We start from the raw sequence: 24845 nt of genomic DNA on the forward strand, positions 1-24845 counted from the left end.
GGTGGCGTCACTTCGGTATCATCACTGGTCTTCCCTTCATGGGAACAAGACCCGGGGAATTAAACCTCTCCTAGCAGCTTGGCCAACCTCCTCTTGGCCTTCTCGTTTTAGTCATCGTCATTTGTTAAGTGATGATCCCCCCTCACTTTGTGCTCATTCTCATCAACATTTAATAGTTTGCCTTTTCCTGATGGAATGCCCTTCTTTTAACCATGTACATTCTAATTTGTGTGTGCCGTCAGAGTTTCAAGCCATTTTAGCGAATGATGCGTGGTCTATTGACGGCGTTTTACTTTTTATGTGTCATAGCAATATGGTGAAGGACATTTAATCTTTAGTTCAGGTCCTTCATGTTTCTATGGTATATAAACATAATTGTTAATTGAATTTTTAATCTTGTATTGTTCATTGTTAATCATGTAAATAATGGATATCATTGGGGTCCAAGAAAGAGACCCTGTTTTTAACTGCCTTTCCTTCTGTCAATTGGACTTAGCGTGTAGTCTTTGTGTTCTACGGTTCTGACTTGGGGTGCATATAATCGTAGTTGTTTTTGTGCCCTAAAACAAAACAAAACTAACTACGTGTGATAAAGGAGATTATGACTCAGTGGAGGTCCTCTATGCAGGGCTCTCTCAAGAACCCTACTGTCCTCTGCAAACTCCGCATCGGCCATACTTTGCTGACTTGTGATCATCTCCTCCACAGTAAGGACCCACCCCATGCTCATTGTGGCTCCCATTTGGCGATGGTCCACATTTTGCTGGACTGTCCCAACCTAGCCGCCCTGCGATGGGCTCTTAATCTCACTGACTTGTACCCCTGGTGTTACATGGTGCCTCAGTGGCTGATTTAGTTTAACGTTTTATTTGTGAAGCAGGCTTTCACAGCTCTCTTTAAGGGAGGGCCACTTAATCCTACTGGCCCATTGAGGGTTTGTCAGAACACACTGTTGCTGCCTCTACCCAGATTGGGCTGCAGTTGTCGAGGCTTGTTGGTGCACATGGTCCTCATCTTACCTGCTCTTTCACCCCCCTCCCCCCCCCCTCCAGGGGGTCCACAACTCTTTTGTGGATACGTGCGTAGCGAGCACGGGACCCCAAGCTAATGTGGCCCTCCTTCCTTTCCGGGCTGCATACCTTCCTTTTCCGCATCCTTCCCCATCCCCCCATCTTCGCTCCCCCCCCCTCCCCCTCCCCACACACACCCCCCCTCCCTTTCTTCCACCTCTTTCCTTCCCTTTCTCCCCCTCTGGGAGTATGTTTTGTGCCTACGTCCGGAGACGGACGCTCGAAAATATAAAACAGTCTCTCTTCTTCGCTTTCTCTGCTGGCAAGTCTTTGTCCTTCCTTTGTCGTCCTCTCTTCATTAGCTCTTCTCTTTACCCTTTTCTCCACTGCGGCATTTGAGACCTCTTCTTTCCTTTCCCTTTCCATTTTTCTCCCCTTTCTCTTTTTTCCTCCCAGTGCATGTCTGAAGGCCGACCCAAGCATTCCCATGCGTAGCCGGTGACGGGGTAATGCGTAATTCCCCGCCCAGGGAGGGGTGATTACTCGAGCTGATACCTTCCGATAGTGCCGTTTGGTCCCTCTGTCCGTTTCTCGGGAGGTGTGACCTAAGGTGTGAACAATCACCTAAAGCGGGAGTGCCCTCCGAGAGGGCCCCCACAAGGAAGGAGCGCACCATCGGAGACACCGGTAATCATGGGGGATACTGCCGCAATGGTTTCCTCATTTACTGTGTCTGCTCACAAGTGTAAGTTCAATGAGTCTCAGCCACAGACAGTTCTTCCATCGTTGCCACAGTTCCTTGTTTCTCGGTCTGACGAAGGTAAAGACTTCTCCACGGTCAACCCTTTCATTTTTCAGAAAGGTGTCGACGCAGTTGCAGGTCCTGTAAAGTCTTGTTCCAGATTACGGAATGGCACCTTGTTGTTAGAAACAGTCAGTGCCCTCCAGGCACAAAAATTGCTGCGTACTTCACTGCTCCACACCTTCCCGCACTTTAAATTCCTCGCGTGGAGTCGTTAATACACGCTCCCTCAATGGATTGTCTGACGAAGAAATTCAGTACTACCTGTCTGACCAGGGCGTAACGGCTGTTCATAGTCGTGAAAAGGGTTGACAAGAACATTGTTCCAACCCATACTGTCTTCTTGACATTTTACGGAGTTCAACTCCCATCGAACATAAAAGCGGGCTATGAGATCATTTCCGTTCGCCCTTACGTCCCAAACCCTACGTGTTGCTATCGGTGTCAGCCGTTCAATCATACCAGCCAGTCCTGTTCCAATCCAGCAAAATGTTACATGTGGCAAGGATGCCCATGAGGGTGCTTGTCCACCTCCATCCCCTCATTGCATCAACTGTATGGGTGACCACACTGCTTCCTCTAGAGATTGCCCCATTTTTAAAGACGAATGGCTCATTCAGGAAATCAGAGTGAAGGAAATGGTGTCGACCTTTGCTGCTCGAAAGTTATTCGCCAGTCGAAAGCCCACTGTGCCTCACACAGGTAAATACAGCACTGTCCTTGCCTCTCCTCGGCCAACAAAGGAGGCAGCCACTCAGACTTGTGATCTCCCCTTTAGTGCCACAGTCGTCAGATCGGCAAGCGCAGAGATCGCCCGTTCAACCTCCCCACTCTCACCTGCTCACTCTATGGCTCACCCTTCATCGGGTTCTGCTAAATCTCGAGCCCCAAAATCAGGCACCCGGACTTCCAAAAAAAGATTTTTTTTATGTGCCACAATTTCACAACCATTGGTTCCTCCTTCGCCTCAACGTTCTGTCTCCAAAAAGGCTAATAAGAAACCCAGTTCCTCTCCTTCTCCGCCACGGTGTCTCTCATCTACAGCACCGCCTGGCAGTAACCGCCCTCGGCCGACTTCTGTGTCGCCGAGGCACACTGCTGGTGGCCGATCAACCGACCAATTGCTGGTGGCAGGAGCTGCTCCTGAACAACCTATGGATCAGTCTCTTATGCCTTCGGCTGAATGCCGTTCCTCACTGTCGGTCGCAAACTCTGAGCAGTCGTTGAGTTGAGGGCAACCTTGGTCCCATTCTTCCATTTTCTGTCCACCCTATGTCCATTATCCATTGGAATATCCACGGTTTCGAGCCAATCGCAATGAATTGTCGATCCTCTTACAATCCTACTCGCCGGTCATCTTCTGTCTTCAGGAAACAAAGCTGCGTCCCCACGACCGCTTTGTTTTCCCCCATTTTCAGTCAGTCCGATTTGATCTTCCCTCTGTTGAAGGCACGCCAGCACATGGAGCACTCATGAGTCTGCTCCATGATACCCTCCATTATCACCCAATCCCCTTAAACACTTCCTTCCCAGTTGTCGCTGTCTGTCTCTCCCTTTCTGGATACGCCTTTTCTCTTTGTACTGTCTACATTCCATCGTCCACACCAATGGCACGAGCTGATCTCCATCTTCTTGGTCAGCTTCCGCCCCCCTATTTGCTGGTTGGGGACTTCAATGCCCACCAACCGCTTTGGGGATCTTCGCATCCTTGTCTGCACATCTCACTATTGATAGACGTCTTCCACCAAGCAGATCTTATTTGCGTGAACACTGGGGACCCTACGTTTTTGTCTGCCTCCACGACAAATTTCTCATTTGGATCTTTTGGTCGGTACTGTTCCGCTAGCTCGGCGCTTCGAATGGTTCGCTCTTGCTGATACACACTCGAGTGACCACTTTCCATGTGTCCTTCGATTGCAGCCACACTGCCATATATGCGTCCGAGACGCTGGAAGTTTGCCCAAGCCGATTGGACACTTCTTTTGTCTAGCGACATTAGATGGCCGTCACTTTCCTAGCGTCGACGGTGAGGTCACTCCTATTACAGAAGTTATTCTTACAGCTGCGGAACGTTCAATACCTCGCACCTCCAAATTGCCCCGGCGCCCCCCAGTTCCTTGGTGGAACGAGGCGTGCCGTGATGCAATACGTGAGCACCGACATGCTCTTCGCGTTTTCAGACACCATCCTACATTGGCCAACTGCATTCGCTATAAGCAGTTCCGTGTGAGATGGCGTCGCATCATCCGCGATAGCAAGAAGGCAAGGTGGGACTTCTTTACTAGCTCATTTAACACCTTCACTCCCTCCTCGGAAGTTTGGAGTCGGATTCGGCAGTTATCTGGAGCGCCTAGTTTCTCCCTGGTCTCTGGGCTCACTGTCGCGCTTGATAAATTAGTGGACACCACGCCATTTCTAACTCATTGGGTCAACCCTTTGCTGAGATTTCGAGCTCTTCAAATTACCCGTGAGCGTTTCTCCCGAAGAAACGTGCAGTGGAAGTGCAACCTCTTCCCTTCTCCTCTCAAAATCGTGAAAGCTACAATACTGTTTTCTCCGTGCGGGAACTCAAACATGCACTCTCTTCTTCTCGCTCTTACGCCCCAGGACCAGATGGTATCCACATACAAATGTTGCTGCATTTATCATACCATAGTCTGTGTTACCTCCTTCACCTTTATAATCGAATTTGGACCGACAGTAATTTTCCCAGACGATGGCGGGAAGCTATCGTCGTCCCTGTTCCAAAACCTGGAAAGGACAAACATCTCCTCTCTAGCTATCGCCCCATTTCTCTCACGAATAGTGTATGTAAGGTTTTGGAGCATATGGTGAATTGCCGTTTAGCCTTGTGGCTGGAATCCCGCAGTCTTTTAACACCTGCCCAGTGCAGTTTCTGAAAGCATCGTTCTGCAGTTGACCATCTTGTTGCTCTCTCCACTTATATCATGAACAATTTTCTCCTGAAACGCCAAACAGTAGCGATATTTTTTGATCTGGAGAGAGCATATGAAACCTGTCAGAGGACAGGCATCCTCCGTACACTGTTCTCTTGGGGCTTTCGGGGTCGGCTGCCCCTGTTTCTTCGTGAATTTATGGCAGCGCGCACATTTAAAGTGCGGGTGAACACTACTCTCTCCCGTACCTTCTCCCAAGAAAACGGGGTACCCCAGGGCTCCGTGCTAAGTGTTGTACTGTTTGCCATTGCCATAAATCCAATTATGGATTGTCTCCTTCATGATGTCTTGGGCTCCCTCTTTGTGGACGATTTTGCAATCTTCTACAGCTCTCAACGGACCAGCCTTCTTGAACGACGTCTTCAAGGATGTCTCGATCGCCTCCACTCTTGGAGCATCGAAACCAGCTTCTGCTTTTCTCCCAGTAAGACCGTTTGTGTCAGTTTTTGGCATTGTACGGAGTTTCTTCCGCCTTCCTTACATCTAGGCCCTGTCAATCTTCCGTTCGCGGACGTCGCTAAATTCTTGGGTCTTATGTTTGACAGAAAACTGTGCTGGCCTCCCACGTTTCCTTTCTTTCGGCTCGCTGTCTGCGATCCCTCAACACCCTCTGTGTCCTGAATGGTACCTCCTGGGGAGCAGACAGAGTGGTCCTTCTCCACCTCTATCGTGCCTTAGTGCACTCGAAATTGGACTATGGCAGAATAGTTTACTCCTCTGCTTGACCGTCTATTCTTTGGCGTCTCGGCTCTATCCACCACCGTGGATTACGTTTAGTGTCTGGAGCCTTTTACACCAGCCCTGTGGAAAGCCTTTATGCTGAGACTGCTGAACCTCGCTGTCCAATCGGCGAGCTGTCCTTCTGAGTTGTTATGCTAGCCATCTGTCTTCCATGCCTGCAAATCCGGCCCATGACATTTTTTTCGACACCTCCTTGGATTTAGGGTATGCTGGCCGCCCTTCCTCCCTACTACCACCGGGAGTCCGCTTCCGTCAACTGCTCCATTCTCTTTCCTTCCACTTTCCTAAAACTTTCTTGACAACTTGGGATACAGCACTGCCTTAGTTCCTGCCCCGGACCTGCCTGCTCCGTGACCTTTGTCAGTTTCCCAAGGATGGTACCCCTTCTCTTGTTTATTGTCGGGCATTTGCTGCTGTATGCGCACAAATGAAGGATACCACATTTATTGACACTGATGGCTCAAAAACATTGTTTGGTGCCTATATTGTTGGCGGCACCCCAAATCGATTTCGGCTTCTCGACCAGTGTTCAGTTTATACTATGGAGCTTTACATTGTCTTCCAGGCTGTCCAATACATCTGTTGCCATCAGCGGATACAGTATGTTATCTACTCAGACTCTCTCAGCTCTCCCCTCAGTCTCCAAGCTCTCTACCTGTCCACCCTCTGGTCCACCAGATTCAGGACTGCCTCCACTTGCTCCACCTGGGGGGCGTGTCTGTGGTGTTCCTCTGGATCCCAGGACATGTTGGTATCTGTGGAAATGAGGTGGCCGATATAGCGGCCAAGGCTGCAGTCTCTCTTCTTCGGCCAGCTATTCGCATGATTCCCTTCGCCGCTCTACGGAATGTTTTATGTCGTCGTGTTGCTCTTTCATGGCATGCACATTGGTCGACACATCCCAATAATAAATTGCGGGATTTGAAAGCTCTTCCCTGTACTTGGACCTCTTCTTCCCGAACTCGTCGTCGGGAGGAGGTAATTTTAACTAGACTCCGGATAGGGCACTGTCTTTTTATTCATCGACATCTTTTAAGTGGCGATCCTCCCCCACTCTGTCCCTTCTGCTCTCAACTGTGGACGATGAGACACCTTTTACTTGAGTGCCCCTATTTTACTCCATTACGCGCCCGTCTACAGCTGTCGCCTGATATATCTTCCATTTTAGCAGATGACATGCGATCAGCCGATAGTGTTCTCGAGTTCATTAGTGCCAGTGAGATGTCGGTCATTTGGACCTCATTTCGGGGACAAACAACCCCCCTGCTATAGTGGTTTTTTAAGCTTTCCTTCTGTTTTTGTTTTCCCCACTTTTTTGAGTTTTGCTCCCATTGCTGCTGGTTTCCAGTTTCGTTTTTTTAGCTTTTCCTAAGTCACAGACCGGGCGCTAATGACCGTAGCAGTTTTGCGCAAAAAAGAAAAAAAACTCTCTCCCCGCCTCGTATGGTCTGTTAAGACTTGCTCATCTTTTGTGTCTTTGTGCTTCTCTTTCCCTGTCTGTGTTGCCAGTCTTTCCAGGGCAATCTCTGAGTGGAGTTCCTCTGGTAAGTGGCAGTTGCTGGAGGGTGTCTGTACCCTCATTGCACTCTGCTTTCAGGTACTGCTCCCAAGATGGCGTACCTTGCCTGCCTTTATTCCTGTCTTCTTTTCTTTTTTTTGTCCCTTATCTCAGCTTTACTGAACTTGGTAAACTGTGGGGTTTTCTTCCACTGGGTTTCACACTGTAGGCTATCTCTGATCTACAGTCATGTAGATCTGTGTTCAAGAAAAAAGTGACTGATGACTTAGTAGTTTGGTTCCTTTAACCAGCCAACAAACCACAAGTAGCCCCATGCAAGTGCAGGAGAATGTCTCCTGTAGCATAATACTACTCCCACCAGCCTGTGCCTGTGGTGCACTGTGCGCTTTGAGCCACCGTTCGCTTCGATGGTGGCATTTGTGGTGACGACTGTCAACCTAATGTAGCAAAACTGTGATTCACCTGAAAACCTGACACTCTTCCATTGACCGACTGTCAAATCCAGGTGGTCCTGTGTCCTTTGTAGTTGTAATTGGGTCAACATGTGAATACGTTAGAGTGGTCTGCTGCGGAGCTCCATGCTCCTCAATGAACGGCGAGCTCCACAATACTTGTCTGTGCACCAGCATTATGCTGTTTTGGCAGAGATGCACAGATCACCACCTATGTTACTTCACAGAGCAGAAAAGCCTCCTAATGCCAAATTCTGTGAAGTCATGGATGTCCAACCATTTAGCACCTAGTGATAGTTTCACTGTCTTTCTACCTCTTTTTAGATACTAACGACAGTAGCACATGAACATTTGACCATCTTTGCCGTTTTCGAGATACTTGTTCACAGGCTTTGTTTAATAATAATCTGTTCTTTGACAAAGTCTCTTATCTCGGTGGATTTCCCAATGTGCAGCCCGTATCTTTACTGGGGTGATCCCAGATCTGTCTCGGCTGTATTTATATATTTTTCATAGCATGCCACTTGCCCGCAATGGCACTAGTTGACATCCAACCTTGTGGTGCGCAATGCTCATATTATTTTGACTTATCGGTGTATAATTGTTTCACTGGGTGGCTCCCCTAGCTAAATGCATCTGATAACATTTCAAAGTAAAGAAATTGGCACAGAAGTGCCACAATTGGATGATTTCAGGATTGCCGAAATACTTGCCGTATACAGAAGCCACTGCACTGAGTTGTTCATGCCAGTAATTAAGTAAAAGTGCTCTCACATATCAATGATGATGTTGGGACACAGTTAAAGATCATTATCATTGGTTTGCTTTGGCACCTTAGTGAATCATCAAGCTTCCCCAGCAAGAAAGTGCTGAGCTCTTTGTATACGAGAACACTTGCATGATATCAGTTTTGCCTGTATGTTGAGAACATCTGTAATATGATAGTTTCCGCATCATGCCACATAAGAAGTACATCAGTCACTGTATTGTCAGCAGCTTTTGTGAATGGATTTGCACGGTTCAGCATTGTTTTCAATGCCTTGTGGGGCAAATGTCTCAAGTTGTCACTGTTGGCAGAATCAAGAGGAGTTAAACTTGGTTGTTCACTAATGTAACATATTCAAATTAGAATTTAGTTTTTGTTAAATTTTATTATATTTGATCAACTAAATGGTTTTGATTAAGTCTTTTGACAATTAGGTGTCCTCTGTTATAAAATCTAATGATAGATGTAAAGCTGAAACTGGTTACCTGTTAAAAGCAAACTTAAAATGTCAAGACTATGAATTCTGAAATTTTTATTTATTTAGGCCAAAATGAGCTTATTTCATGTAATATATTTAGTCTAGTATTGCAATGGTTGCACCTCACTGAAGTGAGCTTTTGGTACCAATACTTTTAATTAAGAGTGAGGGATTGTTTGAGCTCTGCATTCAATATAGCTCTGTATTGTAATTAAATTCATTGTTCTTTTGAGTGCTATGACACGTTGATTTCTTGCCTGTAGAGTGCAGTGAAAAAAGAAGAGAGTTTTAAATGTGTTAGAGAGTACTCCACAGAATGCTATAAAAAGGTCAGATGATCAGAGGAGAATAAAATAAGTCATTTACAGAGCTGAAAACGGTGTAGTCAGAATTAAGAAAAATACTTGCATTTTTAATAAATAGGAAGGAAAACAGTTTGCTACTTGAAAATCTACTTAAAAGCTGTAAACTGTTTTTGTTTCAGTTTTTGTAGGTTTCTGGCTGCACTTCTTTGCCCACAGTATTTCCGCATCTGTAGCGGTTGATTGTTCCAAATATTTGAAGGTAGTCTCAAATGCATCCTTTATTGCAGAGTGGCTCATATTTTCATCTTCTGCTATTCCTTCATCTGGCTCCTTTTTTCAGTTTTTAATGGTTGTCACTCTAGAGCCCATTTGAGACAAATGTAGTAACTGACTCACCTTTGTCAAGTCATAACAGAACTCTTTCTGTTTGATTCTGCACACAACACATTTCCTTTTCAGATTTGTAGCTATTTTTAGTACTTCAGGTTCACTTACACCTGTTAATGTGAACTTGGAATAGACCTGCACTGCTACTTTAATATTAGAAGGGATGAGTAATAAACTTAAAAGGTGGACCGATAACGGACACCAGCTGTGATGCTGTTCAGCATGGAGCACACACAGTCACACATGGCTGGATAATCCGAGAAGTAGGTTAATCGGAGGTTGGATAATAAAGGTTCTACTGTAGTATATTAAATCATAGTGTGTTTATATTATTCTGACAGCCTTTTATAATAGTGTTGGGATGTTCATGTTATGATATCCATCAAATTAAAATTAAAATTTATTACAGATGAGTCCTGATAAAACTGTGTCGGCATTCCCTGATGGTGAAAACTTATTCAAGTGGATTGGGACTATAACAGGTCCTGTGGGAACGGTTTGTATTCATTACTTACGTATATTGCAGACTTGTAGGATAGAGGCTTGCTGATGCTTCAAAGGTTTCATCAGGAGTGTAAAGTTATGTTGTAACTATTTCAATAAGCATAGTAAAACTTTTTAGATTTGATGATTCAGTGTATAAGTGGTAGACAATAATTAAAGTTTTAGATTGTCCTCAAATAGTCTTACAATTTGCTGTCACTACTTGCTCTGTGGTTTGGAGTCCATCTTAAATCCCATATATAGCTGTGTAGGGAAATAAATTCAAAGATTAGAGGATTTTGTGAAGAGAAAGGCATACCATCTCCAATATGGCCATTCATGGCAAAGCACGGTGTTGTTAAAACCAACACCCAGCATAAATACAGATATATTTTGATAAAAGTGCAGACTCCAAATGAAAATAACTTGCTGCTTCAAACATGTGGCCATATCTCTTAAAGAATCTTCGTATTATGTGATTGGCCTCACAGTAATAGCACCATCAATTAATTTGTTCCTCCCAGGGGGCTCATGGTCCTTTTGTGAGTATGTGCGTGGCGAGCTATTGCAGCCTTCCTTGTTTCCCAGGCTGCATTTCCTTGCCCTTCCCCTCCTTTCCTATCCTTGCTCCTTCCCCTTTGCCCTCTCCTCCCCCTCTCTTGGTGTCCTTGTTTATGTTGGCCCCACTATCCTCCTGGTAATGTTGGCTCTCCAGTTTTGTTTTGTTGCGTAATTATCTCATCCTTTCGGCATTCTCTAGTCCGCCTCTGGGGTTTGACCTCCATTACTAAATTTCTCTTCTGTAGTGTGAGCCGTTTGGGGAAGAGCACCTTACCTAGTGTCTCCGACGTGTGCCCTCCTAGTTCATTCCACCTTTTCTTTCACGTTGTTGTCTGATGCTAGGGTGCATAGCCAGCACGGTAGCCAGCCCATGTGGTGGGGTTGCTATGTACCCTTTTGGTTGAGCCCCCTGAACACACAGGGATCACACTTCTGATACCTGAGCTGTGACCACCTCGTGCAAGCCTTGGAGTGGTTGCTCGTCATCCTGGAGCATCGGAACTCCCGGCAATGGCCGCCGTGCCAGACGGCCCTTGCTGTGTCTGGGTGGCGCCCATGAGGAGAGCCCCTGATCGGAGTGGGTGGTATCAGGGCGAATGCTATGCAAATGAAAAGCATACGGGTCCACAACTCTGGCCGTTCTTCTGCGGCCGTCTCTCTGCGTGGAAGTGATTCTTCTTGTGCTGCTTCTCCTGTCCCTTCGGCCTTCCCTTCCATGGCTACCCCCTGGGAAAAGGGTCAGGCCCGTCGGCTAGGGGCGAAACCTTTCCCCCACTATCTTGTTTACACCAGGACTGATGGGGATACTTTCACCAATACCAAACCTTTATTCTTTGTGGAACACATTGAAGACAAGTTTGGCAAAGTGGACTCCCTGAGCAAGATGCGGTCGGGTTCGTTGCTGATCAAAACTGTTTCAGCTGCCCAGTTTGCGGCCCTTCGTGCTTGTACCCATCTTGGCACAATTCCTGTGTCCATTACCCCCCACCAGTCTCTCAGTATGGTTCAAAGTGTGATTTGTCACAGGGACCTCATCCTTCAAACTGATGAGGAACTTCGGGACAATCTTGGACGGCGGGGTGTTAACTGTGTTCGGCGTGTTCAGAAGGGTACTAAGGACAATCGCATTGATACTGGTGCCTTTATCCTGGCCTTTGAAGGAGATACCCTCCCTGAGAAAGTAAAGATTATGGTTTATCAATGTGATGTGAAGCCGTACATCCCACCTCCTATGAAGTGTTTTAAGTGCTTGCATTTTGGACACGTTTTCCCGCTGTTTGCAGGCCCCTCTCTGTGGTGACTGGACGTCCACTCCATGAGGGGAGTCCCTGTGTTCCCCCTCCTGTGTGTGTTAATTGTCATTGCAATCATTCTCCACGTTCACCAGATTGCCCAGTATATAAGAAGGAAAAGAAGATACAGGAGTTTAAGTCCCTTGATCGTTTAACCTACACAGAAGCTCGTAAGAAGTATGCGTGTCTTCACCCTGTGTCCTTGATGTCTAGTTACGCTTTAGTTACATCTTCACCCCTTCTTCCCCGTTCCTTACCGCAATCCCGGACCCCTCTCCTCCCCCCCCCCCCTCCCCTGCGACTCCCACACCTTCTCCTTTGGGCGCTGCTCCCCCTCCCCAGCCAGAGGAGTGTCCCACTCCTTCGGCGTCTGCCGATCAATGGCGCCCCTCCTGGGATGCCCCTTCCCGGCACCTTCCAGGCCAAAGGTCTGCTGCCACGCGACGACCCCAAGAACCGCGGTCTGTCAGCCCCCAGGTCGCCCGATCTCTTTCTGTTCCCAATCTTGGTGCAGCTGGCTCCTTTATACTACACAGCCCTCCTTGATCTCAACCAGAAAAGAAGAAGAAACATAAGTCCCGGGACAGAGCCTCTGGTGTCACGAGAGGTCCCATCCCCGGCTTCACAACCTGATTCTGACCTGTTGTTCATGGATGTCGCACCCTCCTTGTCGGTGACGGGTGGTGACCCGGCGGTATGACTGGCTTTAGCCTGTCCAACCCCCATTTAAATCATCGTTCTGTGGTTATCCAATGGAATTGTAATGGATACTACCGTCACCTTCCGGAATTGAAATCCCTTATTTCGTCTTACTCTGCAGCTTGTGGGGTTCTACTGGAATCTCATTTTACTGATGATCACTCACCGACCCTCTGTGGGTTCTGTGTTTTCTGTTGAAATCGTGTCGGACCCCTGTGAGCTTCTGGTGGCGTTTGTATGTTGGTCCATACAGACATTGCTAGGACGTGGATTCCTCTTCAAACTATATTGGAAGCAGCTGCTGTTAGGGTCCACCTTGACTCTGAGGTCACAGTTTGCAATCTTTATCTTCCTCCTGACAGGACTCTTACACCTGCTACCTTAACTGCCCTTCTTCAGCAACTTCCTTCTCCCTTCCTCCTTCTCGGGGATTTTAATGCTCATCATTCCTTGTGGGGCAGTGCATTTCCATCTAGACGAGGTCTTCTCTTAGATCAGTTTATTACAGACAAAGACTTGTGCCTTCTTAATGATGGCTCCTCTACTCATTTCAGTGCCGGTCATGGTACCTTTTCTGCCATTCATCTTTCTCTGTCTTCTCCCTCTCTCCTCCCTTCATTTCACTGGTCACCACACGACGACCTCTGTGATAGTGACCATTTACCGTTGATTGTCTCTCCCTTCCCGCTCCCTGATGGACAGGTTACCTTGTTGGTCTTTCCAACCCGCCGATTGGCCTCTATACACTGCGCAGGTCATGTTTTCTCCCCCTTTGTCGGGTTGTATTGATGACGTCCTACGTGACATGTCTCACGCGATTGTTTACGCTGCTAGCCTTGCTGTACCGCGCTCATCTGGAGCATTTAGTCGGCAGCAAGTCCTGTGTTGGAATACGGCCATTGCCATTGCCGTCCGTGATTGCGATCGAGCTCTGCAACACCTTAAGAGGCACCCATCCATTGCCAGCCTTATTACCTTTAAGTGCCTTCGCACTAAAGCCCATTATTTAATCAAACAGAGCAAATGGATATGTTGGGAACAATTTGTTTCTTCCCTTGGTTCTACTGTCCCTATGTCACGGGTATGGGCTACACTTTGCTCTCTCCAAGGTTGCCATCAGCAGTCCACCCTCGGAGGCCTTCACCTCCCAGAAAGCCTTTGTACGGACCCGTTGATTCTTGCGGAACATCTTGCGACCCATTTTGCAATGGCATCAGCATCAGCCTCCTATCCGGCTGCTTTCCTTCACCGGAAACAGCGGGCCAAAGCTTCCACCTTATATTTTACCCCTTGTCAGTCAGAATCTTACAACGAACCTTTTACTGAATGGAAATTTCTTTCCGCACTTTCTTCTTCTCATGATACAGCCCCTGGCCCAGACTCCATTCATAACCAACTGCTTAAACATCTCAGTGCTCCACAGCGGCAACATCTTCTCCGGGTGTTTAATCGTATCTGGCTCCAGGGTGACTTCCCTTCTCAGTGGAGGGATGGCATTGTGGTTCCTGTCCTTAATCCTGGTAAGAACCCCCTATTTGTTGACAGCTATCGGCCAATTAGTCTGACGAATGTTGTTTGCAAGTTACATGAATGGTTGGTACCCCATTGGCTCAATTGGGTCCTCGAATCTCGGGATCTGTTGTCCCCTTACCAGTGTGGCTTCCAAGAGGGACGGTCTCCGATTGATCATTTACTTCGCTTGGAATCCGCCGTTCGGCATGCTTTTTCCCAGTGCTGCCATTTGGTTGCAGTATTTTTTGACCTACGCAAGGCCTATGACACGGCCTGGTGCCATCACATCTTACTTACCCTTAATCAGTGGGGTCTTCAGGGCCCACTCCTGATTTTTATCCGCCAGGGTTCTGGTTGGTACTGTTTTTTGGACCCAGGAGACGGGCATCCCACAGGGTTCTGTCTTGAGTGTACTTCTTTTCCTCATTGGTATTGATGGACTTGTGGCCTCTGTCGGTCCTTTGGTCGCCCCTGCCCTGTATGTGGATGAGTTCTGCATTTGGGTTAGTTCCTCTTCGATGGCCTCTGCAGAGCGGCAGCTCCAGGGAGCTATACGGTGTGCCTCTGCATGGACCCTCTCACACGGGTTTGAATTCTCTCCTTTAAAATCGCAGGTTATCCACTTCTGTCTGCTGATCATGTGGGATATGCCTTCACGTCCTCTGTTGGAACGGAAAATCATCTGCTGCCACCTACATGTGGGGTGTTTACTGCGGAGTTGATGGCAATTTCCCAGGCCCTTAACTTTAATAAACTGTCCCAACACAACCGCGTTTTGTTATTTACGGACTCAATGAGTGGCCTTCTGGCTGTTGACCAGTGTTCTTCGTGCCATCGCTTGGTCTCTGCCATCCTTGACCATCTCGCTGATATTCACCGTGCTGCTTGTTCCGTTGACTTCCTTTGGGTCCCTGGCCATGTGGATATCCTGGGTAATGAGCTTGCTGATCGTTTGGCTGGGGGAGCAGTCACTTACCCCCATTTTCTGTAACACCTCCTGCAGCGGATTTACAGCTTCACATCAAATCCCACTTCGCACAATCATGGGCTAACTCTCGGGAGGCTACTTCCCTGTCTAATAAACTTCGTGCAATTAAGGTGACACTTGTCCCGTGGGATTCTTCCTTCCACCTCTCCCGAAAGGACTCTTACCACCCTATGTCGTCTCCGAATCGGCCATACCAGGCTGAGCCATGGTTTTCTTTTGCGTAATGAGCCACCCCCATTTTGTGGTTTTGGAGCCTTCCAGTCAGTAGCCCACATTTTGGTGGAATGCCCACTTCTTTTGGCTCTGCGTAGTAAGTACAGATTTCCCTGCACTTTAATGTTGGCAGACTATTCTCGGATGGTCGAACTGGTTCTCTGTTCCCTCTGTGAGATTAGTTTTTATTCTCAGTTTTAAGGCTTTTAATCTCACTCTGGAGTATGAGCAGGGCGGTGAGGGTTGGGGTGTCTCCCACTGTAAGCTGTGTTGGGATTCCTGACTCCCCTCCCTGGCAAAGATCCTCTTTTCTTTCCCTTTTACTCTGTTTTTATCACTTTTTAGAATTGGTTAGTCTACTTTTACAATAAGCGCTTCCACATTATAGTGGTTGAACGCTTTTGAATAGTAGGTGATCTTGCCTGTACTGCATCAGAGGTGGTATATTTCCTGTGTCTAGTACAGCCTTGGGGTTGCTCACTTGCTGACTGTCCTCATTTTGTTTTCACCATTGACAACAAGACTGCAATTTTATGTTTTTTAGTCTTTTACCTTTTATCATTTTGACTTTTCTGAGATGTCAATCTGTCTGGATGGGCAATATTTGAAACAAGGGACTGATTACCTCGCTGTTTCGTCTCTTCAACCCCAATCAACCAACCAATTCACTTGTTTGAGAATTTGAGGTAAAAGAGACATCAGTGAAACAAAAGTACTAAGTCCAGACAGTCAGCCATTTAGTCAGAAACCAGTGTAACGAAGCTATTAATGAATAAATGTGCCTTGACCACAGGATTAAATTACGGATGAAAATAACCAGAATCCAGAAATCCCCAGCGGCATAATGCTGAGCTGTGCAGTGTTCTGGAAACTGATTCATCCTGATCACTAAGGATGTTCCAAATACGAGGGCTATCCACAAAGTACATTACGTTTTGGAATTAAAAATAAAGTATTGGAAATTTTTTTTATTATATACAGATGAAAGCCACACTTAAGTACTACTTTTCTACATACTTGCCATTTAAATTAAGGCACTTATCGTAGCGATGGCCGAGCTTGGAAATTCCTTCGTCGTAAAATTCGGCCGCCTGCGCCTTCAACCACGTGGCGACTGTCTTTTGGGACAGAAAAGGTGTTATTTTTGTGGATTTCCTGGAAAGAGGCACTACAATAAACTCTCAAAGGTATTGCCAAACTCTGGACAACCTCAGAAGAGCAATACAAAAAAAGCGCAGGGGAAAGTTGGGCTCAAATATCTTGCTGATTCGCGACAACGCCCGGGCCCACACGGCAAATGCCACTCATGAAGTTCTCGAATCTTTTAAGTGGGAGTTGTTTCCTCATCCGCTGTACAGTCCCGACCTGGCACCGAGTGACTTCCATTTATTACTAGCAATGAAGAAGTGGTTGGCTATGCAGCGTTTTGATGACGACGCACAGCTTCAAGAAGAGGTAACCACGTGGTTGAAGGCACAGGCGGCCGAATGTTACGACGAAGGAATTTCAAAGCTCATCCATCGCTACGATAAGTGGCTTAATTTAAATGGAAACTATGTAGAAAAGTAGTACTTAAGTGTGGCTTTCATCTATATATAATAAAAAAATTGTAATCTGGAAACTATGACTATGACTAAAGCAAGTGCTCATAAAATACAGCACACACGAGCCTTGCAGCAACATATGCCAAGAGTAAGCCTCAGGGATAGGATTCAGAGAACATTAGGAAGAAAACAAAGTAATGAATGTCTTACAGAGAAATGCAAGACCAGAATAGTAATGGGTCAGAAGTGTAGCTTGACAAGATAGGAGCAGGTGGACCCCCTGCAGCTGCTCCCTGTGGATCATGGAATCAAAAGACAGGCACTGGAAGACCACAATCATTGGCAAGGCATTTCATTTTGTTTTGCTTTCATTATTTCAAAGTCTTCTTCTGATGTTTGCTACACTCGGATCTCCCTACACACTTTGCACATTGGCCTCCTCTTTAACTATTGAGTGGAGTTGTTTTATTACTTCATACATTGATTGTTGTATTATTTCATACATACCTCCTATAATTGCTTTTAAATGCTTCAATTATTAATGTTCTCATTGTCTCTGACCTATTTTTGCTTGTTGTTTGTCATTTTTAGTGCACTTTTGTGTGTCTTGTAATTGCTCATAACTTTAGATATATCTCTTGCCTACTTTTAATCGGCAACTTTGTTTTTCTCGGACTTGTTCTACGAATGAGGGATTGACAGGCTCAGTCTGGTTATGTTGCACAGGGATTAGGAGACCAATCTGCAAGTTTCCCTATGGTTTACAGTTTTATTGAAATACTTCCTTGCAGCAATATTATTCTGTTGCCAAGTGGGAGAATGTGATCAAGTAAGCTTTTTCTAGAGAAGATTCAGCCAAGTGATTGTTTCAGTTGTTGTCCTCTTCACTTAATATTTAGACAGATGTACCGCCACACTGATGTTTATACATAGTAATAACTCACATGAAGATGGCTGAATGTTTTTCAGTCAAAATATTATAGCAAGATGTCAACATTTGGTTGCAATCCTGGAACAAGATGGAATTCACAGCAAGCTGCAAAAATTTCAAGAATCACATTTGTCATGTTCAAAATATTGGGAAAGAAGTGTTAAAAACTGGACCACGATTGATCGTCACTTTCCTATCATCATCCAAGTTGTGATACCTGTTACAAAACCAGGGCATCTGTGTATTGAGATCCCCAGTTCTTCAGAGATATGGTCTGACATTTAGTCATTCATACTGGTGTGACCACACAAGAATCGTCTGTCACTTCACTGTATCATATGATGATGCATTGCTGCTGTACATGTACAACAGCTAGTCAGTCTTCTGCAGCATTGTCCCCTATGAAATGCAGAAAACAAATTAAACATTACACTCCAATTTATCAATGGGCTGCACCATTTTGATTTGACTCGTAGAGTGGCATGCTATGTTACTGTGATGTGGGGATTTAAACGCATGCCAGGACTGCAGAAAAGGTTCTTTATAACGCAGTAACACACTACTATCCAAATTGGAAGGTAAATTACTGAGTTGAGCAGGACATTTGTAATCAAATTTCCATTATTGGAATATATAGACTGGAGACACACATTAAGATCCAGAATAATTTTAGGCATGATTTTACATAGAATCTAGTGGTTTATTAAAAGTTCTCCCAGCTGAGTAAAAAATAATTTTCGTGAGATGTTAAATAAAGCTCTGAAAACTAAATCTCCAGCAAAGTGTAATATGTATGTCCTGTGGCTTATTTGTAAATTCAGGCAACAGCCTGCTAGCAAAGTGTCTGTGTCAGTGGCAAAGTTAAATTTTCAATATTGTTTGCCCTGTTTTTTCTCATTTCTTATTTGCTTGAACTGCACAACTATGGTTGTGTAAAAATGGGATGCTGTTGAGTGCTATACCTAGTGTTGAAATTTTTATCCCTGAAGAAGAAGAAGAAGAAGAAGAAGAAGAAGGGAAAAAGGTACTGTTTGTAGTTATCATAGTACTGTTTGTAGTTATCATAGATCCAAAATTTCGCCTTTTTAGAATTGCATTTTCTAGTTTGTGTATGGAAAATGCTTGCAACTAAAATATTTTTTGTTTCCTGTCTAATCATCCAAGAATCAATGTGCCTTTATTATCATCCCCTATCCTCCCTCCACTTTTTTCTGCTGCTTCATATACAGGGTGAGGCAGTGAAACGGCACGATTTCGATAGTGGTTGTCGGGCGCGGAGGGGGGTTGCGAGAGTGGGGAAAGTGACCTTTGGCGTCTAGAGTGGTGGAAGTTTCAGTAGCCATGGAGCGTTGGTCGAGTGTGCAACGTGCATATGCCGTAAAGGCATATTACAAAAACGCGGATAGTGTGGTTGGTGCTCAACGCGCCTTTCGTCATGAATTCAACCTGCCGCCACGGGCTCCCGTGCCATCAAGGAAAGCCATTCTCCTTTGGGTTAAAACCTTTGAAGCTACTGCTAGCACAACAAAGAAAAGAGGCGGCAGCACAAAAACAATCCGGACACCCGAGAACATTAATCGTGTGCGCGAAGCGTTGGGACGAAGTCCGCGAAAATCCGCGAGACGGCACAGCGCAGAACTTGGTCTCAGCAATCGATCAGTAAGACGGATTTTGAAGAGTGACCTTCACTATCATCCATACAAAATTCAGGTAGTGCAAGCCCTTAAACGCAATGACTACAATAACCGTATACGCTTTTGCCAGTCAATGCTTAACGTTATTGAACGAAATGAAGAGAGTGCATAACTTATGGATGAGTGATGAAGCCCACTTTCATCTTAGTGGGTACGTAAATAAGCAAAACTTCAGATATTGGTCCTCAGATAACCCGCATGAACTTCATGAAAAACCTCTCCATTCTGAAAAAGTAACAGTCTGTTGCGCAATGTCATCTCGTGGAATCGTGGGGCCCTATTTTTTTGAAGATGAAGATGGCAACACAGTGACGGTAAACTCTGGACGTTATGCTGACATGTTGACCATTTTTGGTCTGCCTGGAATTGATCGACATGATCCAGATGCTGAAACACTCTTCCAGCAAGATGGTGCAACAAGCCATGCTAATGTCTCAATGGAATTGCTCAGACTTGCATTTCCACGACGTCTAATCAGCAGGAATGGCGATTTCCCCTGGCCTGCCCGTTCACCAGATCTGACGGCACCAGACTTTTTTCTTTGGGGCTACCTCAAGTGCAAAGTCTTCCAGGAAAATCCACCAAGAACAAAAGAAGACCTGAAGGAGCGAATTCGACAGGAAATTAACAACATTCCAGTACAGATGCTACGAAACGTCATGGGACAATTTCATCTCAGGCTTAGACAATGTGTGCAAAACCAAGGACGACACCTCACTGACACCATATTTAAAAAATGATTGTTTTTAAGTTAAATCTTTAATTTCCACTCTTGTACTTGAGATCCATGTTCAACTATTATGATTTTACTTGTAAGTAAATCTTTGGTGGTTTTACAAAATCGTGCCGTTTCACTGCCTCACCCTGTATGTAGAAAAAACATATGTAATGTAGCAGTTTGTAATACTTATTGACAACTTGTTATACAGGTGTATGAAGGTCTGGTGTACAAATTAAGCCTGGAATTTCCCCATAGCTACCCATATTCAGCCCCACTAGTGCGATTTGCTACCCCATGTTATCATCCAAATGTCGATCAGGCAGGAAATATCTGTTTGGATATTTTGAAGGAAAAATGGTCAGCTCTGTATGATGTGCGCACAATTCTACTCTCCATTCAGTCTCTGCTTGGTGGTATGTATACTTGAAAAGTTGTTAGTTTTATGTATTGTTAATTTTAGATGTGTAATTCTTTCATTTTTCTGCCCAAAGAACCAAACAACGAATCTCCATTGAATGTCCAGGCAGCAGCCTTGTGGTCAAATAAAGTTGAATACAAACGTCATCTGCATAGTGAATACCAAAAACAACGAAAGGGACATTGAGAATAATAGGGGATTAATATGTAAGTACTTTCATATTCTTTTCTGTCTTTGTTCAGAGATCTCAGAAATGTTGCTTTACTGCCAGTTAGTTTGACAAGATAAAAATGGATTTTTGTAATTCAGCATTGTTAATTTTTGGTTCAGTTGTAAATCAACAATGTTTGCAGGTCATAGGAAGAGGATGTTGCTGATGGGAACTGAATGTACAACGTGACACGTGTGAAGCACAAGGACAATTTCACTGATTGATATTGTGATATTTATTTTAAACTGTTCTTGCTTTATCTTTTATATTCATTTATTTATACATATTTTAATAATTTTGTATGTTGTGGTTTAGAGCATACTAGTACATCCTTCCCATTTTACTGTTCTAAGGTTGTAAAATTAAAGTCAGTTTCTCTTAACATTTAACATCTGTAGCCTTCATTGACCAAATGAAATTGTTTTTCTTGGCAAATACAAATTTAAGAAAATGTTTGCGACAATTTTCTAATGCCACTGCCAGTAAACATACGTTATGAGTACTGTTTTTATTGAAACAAAGAAAAATTGTAGAATTTCTTTAGATAATTTTGTCTAGTAGGGGAAAATCTAGATATCTGCAAGAGAAAGAGAGATGTACATAGCAGAGATCATAAAAACAAATGGTATTTGAGTGAAGGGAAAAACTTGAAATTTGACAGTGCAGCCCATGAAAAGGATAGTGAAAACTGTCCAAATTGTTGGGGTGAGATCCGGACCAAATTGAATGGTTGTATTGGCATATGGATGGATACAGTTGTGGTGATGCTAATAGATCTTTCCATTATGTATATGGTAAGTTTTAAAAGAACATGCAGTGGGACTCAAATGCAAATTACAACTTTAGGCATTAGTTTTTATATTTCACTGGCTTTCTTTTCTGTTGAATAGTATGAAAATTGAGTTTTAAAAGTGACCTAAAAATTAATTTAGTAGGTACCAAGAGATGAATTAAAACAAACTGTTTTATAGTGAAGCAATGGTAAAGATGTGGAGTATATCGTGGCTACAATGTTTTCATTGCAGAAAGCCAAAAAAATACATCTAATGAAGACATAATTGTGAACAGTTAATTGCGGATTAAGGCCGATATGAACTCATTGCAGTAATCTTAAGCTGTGTTTGCCACAAGAATTGGCCACAAAAGGAACAATGTAGCCAGCATGGAAATGTCTTTGCATAATTATGACAGGCAGTGACTTGCATTGAATGGTAGAACATGGCACTTACTGGCATTTCTGCTTATTGCACACATTCTCAGATTGTCTGCTAATAAATATCCCATAAGCAATACAGGTCCTCTGGGTTTCTGACAATTACAAAACGTAAGCACTCTCATATTGTTCAGAGGGTGGAGACAAAAATGACTTTATTACAGTGGTTAACCAAGGCAAGGATGTCAAAGATATGTTTGTGTTACGAATTGTGCTTCATTGGAATTCTACAAAATACAACTACATATCAAGGCTACATATCAAGGATGTGTTGATTGCTGGAATACAAAGCTGTGACTCCAAAATAGAACCACACTTGGGAACAAAAATTAATACTTACCTTACAGATTCTTGATGTTCACAATCTGGATCTCTCTCTCTCTCTCTCTCTCTCTCTCTCTCTCTCTCTCTCTCTCTCTCTTGCTGCTGCTGCATATATCTCTGTCTGTAAGAAAGTCTTAGGCGCTCTTTAATTTAAAGATTTGCGCCTTGGTTAATAAACTCTACAAATTGATGTTCCTGAAATGAAAAATGTTCTGAATAACTTATTTAATCACATCACAAAGTTGACTGACTCGGCACTTCCCTGATGGGCTGTTGCTTATATTAATATAGCTTTCGATAATTAAGATGTGCATACATTTATTATTTAAAACAGTAATTTTTAAGTTTACAGTTGGAAGTTATTTATTATCGAAAACAAATTAGAGAATTCTGATACAAACATATCAGAACAATAAACATGCAGATATATGAAATACATGTTTACAGTAATTTTTCATTTTAAAATAAAAGTATGATTTTGATGCTAACATAAATCTTAGATTGTTACATATATAAACAAAAATATCAGGTTTCTGTTTATACATTTCGTAAATACAAGTTTTAGCGTTTGTTTACAATGGTTACTCACATTGTGGGATAGAAACTGTAGTTCATCATTATTTCATTCCAGGTACCTCAATTTATATTTGTGTTTACATCAGGAGGTTGTGTCTCATTCTGTTAAGACTGCTGGGGCAGTTAAAGAGAAGACAGTCTGTATTCACAGTAAGTTGGTAAACGTGTGATAGTGAATAATTCACCACAGTTTTGTCATCTGATTTGAACATGATCATTTAACTAACATTGATAGCAAAAATCTGCAGCAAATATGTGCCTGTGTAAGCTTATGCTCAGCATTGTTGGTTGGTGATCTGAGTTTCATTCAGTGTGACAATTTTTCTAGCTGCTGGTGTAAAGTTGTTGATGTATACACTTTTGAAGGGACATAATATCTAAATCTTGTAAAAAAGTTGGTAGTTACATTTTTTAATGAACAGTTATTTGTAGTGCACACTACCAAGAGAAAAATTATGTCCTGGACTACTTCACGTCTTGGAAAATAAACTGCAATGAAACATTTAGTTTAATAGGATAATTCATATTACAGAAATAAATACAAACAGTAATGCGGACTCTGTTTTCATTAAGAGCTGTTCACAGATTACATCATATACTTTCTTTGCTTATGTCTTTACTCAGAAATACCAAGCTTAGAATGAAAGCAACAAGTAACCACAACAAAGTGAAGACAACACAAAACTTTATATTCGAAACCTACTTGATGTCAGTGTTGTCCATGCACAATATTTTGAAAACATAGCACTTCATCAGATGCTATGTGATACTGCTACCTGAGTGAAATGGGTCCATTGTTTATACCTATGGCCTTCTCCATAATGGTTGATTCCAGGCACTCCCATCTGTGGTCCATTTAAATTAGAATCATTCTGAGATTTTCAGTGTTTGGTCCTGCAAGCCTTGCCATGAGCTGGCATTTTGTTTCTGGTCAGCTGTGACTAGATGGCCAGTTCTGGGCACTCTGCCTATGGTATGTTCCCACTAGAATTCTCCGGAGGCATTTTGTGTGTGTGTGTGTGTGTGATATATCCGGTGTGGGGATTTCAATCTGTGCAGAGACTACAGACATTTATTACAAACAAAACACTTATGTAACTTTTGACAAAGTAATGATTAAGTTTGACAATCCCTTGTAGAAAATATTTACCTAAGGTAACTCAACATTTGCAAATATTTGTCAATGTGTGTAATATCACTGCTGTTGCAGGCTTCTCAACTTGTGCAGAAATATCTTACCTCTTGTAATTTGGAGTATATCTGAGGAAGTAACAATTTGTTTCACATAATTGCTTTTAAGACTTACCACCAACATTATGTAGTATAGCCACATCAGCACATTTTTACAAAGTATTAGGAAGAACAGACACCATTATAATCTTCACATGGAAAAAATTTGGTGAATATACACTGCCAGATAAAAAAAAGTGAGCAGCAGGCAGAGGAAGAAAGGAAACTGTATGGTTCTAGAGGGTTATGTGACAATTTCAGCGATTATAATATTGAGTCAGGTTTACAAAGAATATTACACCATTTCTGGCCTGGATGCATGCACTGATTCAGTTTGGAATTATCATAGTTGTAGCTTCTCCTGAGGCAAGATGATCAACTACTGTTGTAACTGGTCCTGGATACTGGCACTGAGATGGATTCGAAGTTAGAGCTGGTCTCACGTCTTCTATTGAAGACAGATCTGGGGATGTAGCTGGCTGGGGTGTATCTCAACATCATGCACAGTATAAAGACTTGGGCATGTGCGGATGAATATTGTCCTGTTAAAATATAGCACCACATTCCAGTTGCACGAGAGGTAATACACGAAGATGTCTGTGATGTACACTTGGGCTGCCAGAGTTCTTTCAGTCATTACCATCTGTGACCTGAAGTCGTACCTGATCGATCTCCACACCATGACACAAGGAGTAACACCACTGTGTTTCTTCAAAATTTAGGAAGAATGGGGACATTCCCCAAGCTGCCACCATACTTGCCGATGATCATTTGTGGTAGTGCAGCATTGCAATTCATCGCTGAACACAATGCTTCCT

General features: G+C 43.9%; 1 protein-coding gene across 1 annotated transcript in view; it reads left to right on the plus strand.

The window, feature by feature from the left end:
• Positions 1–21136, plus strand: part of LOC126092340 (ubiquitin-conjugating enzyme E2 C) — a 46178-nt gene extending 25042 nt beyond the window's left edge. The window contains exons 3-6 of the mRNA XM_049907878.1: positions 9827–9913; positions 20264–20468; positions 20547–20679; positions 20827–21136. Of these exons, the coding sequence (XP_049763835.1) occupies positions 9827–9913; positions 20264–20468; positions 20547–20659 (405 nt within the window). The 3' untranslated portion in view covers positions 20660–20679; positions 20827–21136. The remainder of the gene's footprint in view (positions 1–9826; positions 9914–20263; positions 20469–20546; positions 20680–20826) is intronic.
• Positions 21137–24845: the final 3709 nt, after the last annotated feature.

The sequence above is a fragment of the Schistocerca cancellata genome, chromosome 7, assembly GCF_023864275.1.
Source record: "Schistocerca cancellata isolate TAMUIC-IGC-003103 chromosome 7, iqSchCanc2.1, whole genome shotgun sequence".
Lineage (NCBI taxonomy): Eukaryota > Metazoa > Arthropoda > Insecta > Orthoptera > Acrididae > Schistocerca > Schistocerca cancellata.